The following is a 3,879-nucleotide window of genomic DNA, read 5'->3' as shown; positions in this document are numbered from 1 at the left end:
CCCCACTAGTCCAGCGTCGCACATGGTCCTGTGAAAATGTGGATCGGGTACACGTCCTTTCTTCAGCTTTGTTCTGATCTGTACACTGGTGTCCCTGTTACTTGGAGCCAATGGACCAGTCTGATGGCAGCATTGCAGGAGCGCAGATTGGTCTGTTTTACAGCATTGGGCACATCCATGCTCTGTGACTAGTGAGAGTCCTCCTGTGCCAGCTGAGTGGCAGCTCTTCCCCATTTCCTAGGTTATAGGACAGTGACTGGCATTACTCTTCATCCTCCAGCCATCACCAGTTCTGCCCTGAAACGGGGTGCTGACTATGGCTGGTACATAACATGAGCGCCATCACTATGGTATACGTGTCAGACAGAGCTGCCAATTGGCTTGGTTTGTGTGATCAGCCCATTGTCAGACATTGGGTGATGTTTTTTTTTGGGCACATTTCCTATTTTTGATGCATTAAGACCTCAAAATAAACAAGCTGCCAACGCACCTTATAGTGCCCAAAATCACACATGACCCTTTCTTTTGTTTTCGTAACAGCGTGCTATGACGCAGGTGCATTGCATTAGTGCATATGGGTGCCATTCAGAATGACCAACTCGTGTTACTACAACGCAGAAGTGTAATTGGCTCTGTATGTTTATAGAAATTTTCCCATATTGTCTTCAGGTACAGCAACCTGAAAGATGATTGGTTCTTTCCTCTACAGGAAACCCAATTAGGATCTCAGTTTAGATTGTGTTTCCTACTGTCCAGGACTTTGCAACCTTTTGTTTTCTTTCCTGACCGGCTGGCCATTGGGTCAGCGCCCCCCTCCTCCGATGCAGCTCTGCTGGGTTATGGTTGAGGGAAGCTTTGCTCTCTTTTGTCAGAGGTAACCCTAAGGGCTTGTTCACGGCAATTGCGGTGCGTTCCAGAGCGGTAGATGCTGGAACGCACTGCAATCGCTCAGGCAACTTCCCCCTGCGTTTGGGGGTGTGGGGGGTGCATTGTAGTCGATGGCACCACGCCTCCCCACCCGCAGTGCGATCGGAGGCGTGGCAAAACATTGCCTGCTTTCCATTCCACTGCAAACGCAAAAAAATGCTGCTTGCTCTATTTTTTGCGTCTGCAGTGGAACGGAACGCAGGCAATGCTTTGCCACGCGTATGGATGGGAGGGACGTGGCTGCAGTGCCATTGAATTCAATGCATCGGCCTGCCCCAGAACGCAGGGGGAAGTTTTGTGAGCGATTGCAGTGCTTCCAGCAGGTCCGCTTTGGAACGCACTGTAATTGGTGTGAACAAGCCCTAAAACGCTTCCAGGACCTTGGCTCCCTCCTATTACAGGGGGTCGACTCCTGAGAACCCCAGTCATGATTGCCATGTCCTCTTCCCTTTCTGGGGTAGAAGTGTAATTGGCTATGAATGTTTATATATTTTTTTTTTCCAGTAATAATAAACTGTTATGTGTGTGTTTTTTATTGTACACAAACACATTTTCAATTGAAATAGAAAAGATGAGAGGCATCCAGTTAATAAAAGGCAAACGTATTATATGTAACTTAAAAATCACTTGCACCTAGGAAACTGACTGAAAAATGACAATGCCCATCATTGTACACGGAGAACACCTTAAAAAACCTTTGTGGAACATCACACTGATGGTGGCCCTTGTTAAATTATTGTTCCACCTTTGACGTGTGTGGGGATACATAATGAAGGTTGCATCATTGACGTGTGTGTGTGTGTGTGTGTGTGTAACTGATGTTTACTTCTATTAAAAGGGATTATTCAGTAGCAGAGACATGATGAGCCCTTTCATTTTGCTATACATCCTTGGCAGTACAAGGCTTAAAGGAGAACTATGGGGTTAGGGATTTTCCCCATAGTTCTCCTTATGGTAACGGGAGGACACAAACTAGCGTCCTCCCGTCACCCTAGGCTCAGTATACTGCGAGCTACAGCTGAAGCGGACCCTGACAATTATGTCTGGATCCGCCCAGCTGCCTGACTGACAGCTGGCTCTGCCTATCTAGAGGCAGAGCCAGCTGTACCCTCCCCCGTCCGTTCCACCAGTCAGCGCTGGCAGATCGGAGCGGGGAGGGGGGAATCCAGCCCCTCCCCTGTCACGGCAGAGAGCCGTGACAGGATCGAGAGGTGAGCGAACGCCGGTATGTGTTCGCTCACCTCCCGATCTACTAAGCCGACCTGTGACAGTCTCATTGTCACAGGTCGGCTAGAACTATGAGGTGAGTGAAAAGCACTCACCTCATAGTTCTCCTTTTTAAAAATGGAGAGTGGTCTCTTTCTCTTCACACCACAACGCACATAAAATCGCACTGACAATTGTAATATATTTTGTCCATTCCTTTTCTGTTAGGTACGTTACTCCAAGCTGTAGTGATGGCAGAAGACCGCCAGGAACCGAAAGAAACCCAGGAGGATGCTGATGAGGAGGTAACACCAGAAGCCAATAGGACATTGGATGTTGCTGGATCAGAAGATGAAGAGCTCCCCAGCGGCGATGCCTCCGAATGTGACACATCGGAAGTGCTGTACCCAGATATCTTTTTGGTAATTTGTCTCCCACATGTATAGGGGGCGTGTTATTAAATGTGTACAGAATATGGTGTAAGCAGTTGACACCACAGACAGTTTGCCATGGCACTTATTATATTGTTCTTATTTCACTAGCTATGTTGTGAGATGACTGACCCCATTTATGAAGCCGTGGTATGGCTATACCTTTTGCTTTAAAACTAAAAATACAGAAACCTTAACCCCTTAAGGACCAAGCTTCAGATGCTTGTCTTTCAGATAAGGACCTAAGCAATTTTTGCTGTATGTGTTCAACCGCAATTTCCATCTCTCCCATTTATTGCACCAACACATATATTATATACTGTTGTATAAAGGACAAAAAGGGCTTTAATTTGGTGTGACATATGTATTTAAAAGTTCTCATATAGTGCATGGGGGAAGCTTAAACCCTTAAGGACCCAGGGCAGAATAATTCCGTCATGGGTCCTTATGGCACTGACAACCATGATGGAATAATCCAGTCATTGGTATTTAAGGGGTTAATAATAATAGCAGTGTGCTTACAAAATGAACATTATGGTCTACTTGGAGTGGAGCTCTAAATGAAATGAAGTATCATTCATTCCATTGAATAATTGATAATAAAAATGCCATGAGGAAGAGAGCCCAGGCATGTTACCTGTCACGTGACCATGTGTACCTGTCATTTGCTGTCACAATGTCGCCCTGAGGAGGGGACCCTGCGTGGCCCGGAAACGTTCGCTTATGTGACAGTTAATTAATTTTACAAATATGATATCCACATCTTTGGACTTTGTGAGGGCCGGTGACTTCTTCATTCTTGAGTATGCACGGCGCCTTCCATGTTATCACTTCAAGCACTGCAATCTAGGAACTTTTATGGTCTACAAATGCCGTATGGAAATGCAGGTGGTGCACAATAACACTGTCATGTGACCAGACTCTCCAATCTCTAGAGATGGAGGAGACTCTGCAGGCACCCCATCACAGCCTGCATTTTATGAATGGGCCATTGAATGCAGATGCAGTGTGGCATAACACGGCGTTATATAGTGGATAGTAATATCTGCTTACTGCTATAAATAGGCCCCTTTGTTTCACATTTTGTCAATCTGTGTAGCACAAAGGCCCCGATTTCAATGCCCCAATCTGTGTAGCACAAACCACCCTAAAGGTCCATTGACATTATATCCGGGAGGCTTACACACTACACAGTTGTTTCTAAACTTTGTTCATCGGTTGTAGGAATTGCCCGACCTGACTGCTTCTCTCTTATTGTAGAAATTTTTACAGCAAGTGGTGAATACAAGCGAGAAGAAGCTGTGCAAAGTCCCAG

At 46.0% G+C, this 3,879-nt stretch overlaps 1 protein-coding gene across 2 annotated transcripts in view; it reads left to right on the top strand.

Annotated features, from left to right (window-relative positions):
• The window catches only part of SCAF1 (SR-related CTD associated factor 1), a 32,778-nt gene that overhangs the window by 4,163 nt on the left and 24,736 nt on the right, over positions 1–3,879 (top strand). Inside the window, exons 2-3 of one of the 2 annotated variants that reach the window (XM_018569125.1) lie at positions 2,362–2,555; positions 3,825–3,879. The exons of the other annotated variant lie outside the window; for it this stretch is intronic. Of the exons in view, the coding sequence (XP_018424627.1) occupies positions 2,385–2,555; positions 3,825–3,879 (226 nt within the window). The 5' untranslated portion in view covers positions 2,362–2,384. The remainder of the gene's footprint in view (positions 1–2,361; positions 2,556–3,824) is intronic. 2 annotated transcript variants of the gene reach the window in all.

Source organism: Nanorana parkeri, unplaced genomic scaffold (genome assembly GCF_000935625.1).
Source record: "Nanorana parkeri isolate BGI_ZX_2015 unplaced genomic scaffold, ASM93562v1 scaffold1290, whole genome shotgun sequence".
Lineage (NCBI taxonomy): Eukaryota > Metazoa > Chordata > Amphibia > Anura > Dicroglossidae > Nanorana > Nanorana parkeri.
This window is presented reverse-complemented; position numbering and strand designations above follow the sequence as displayed.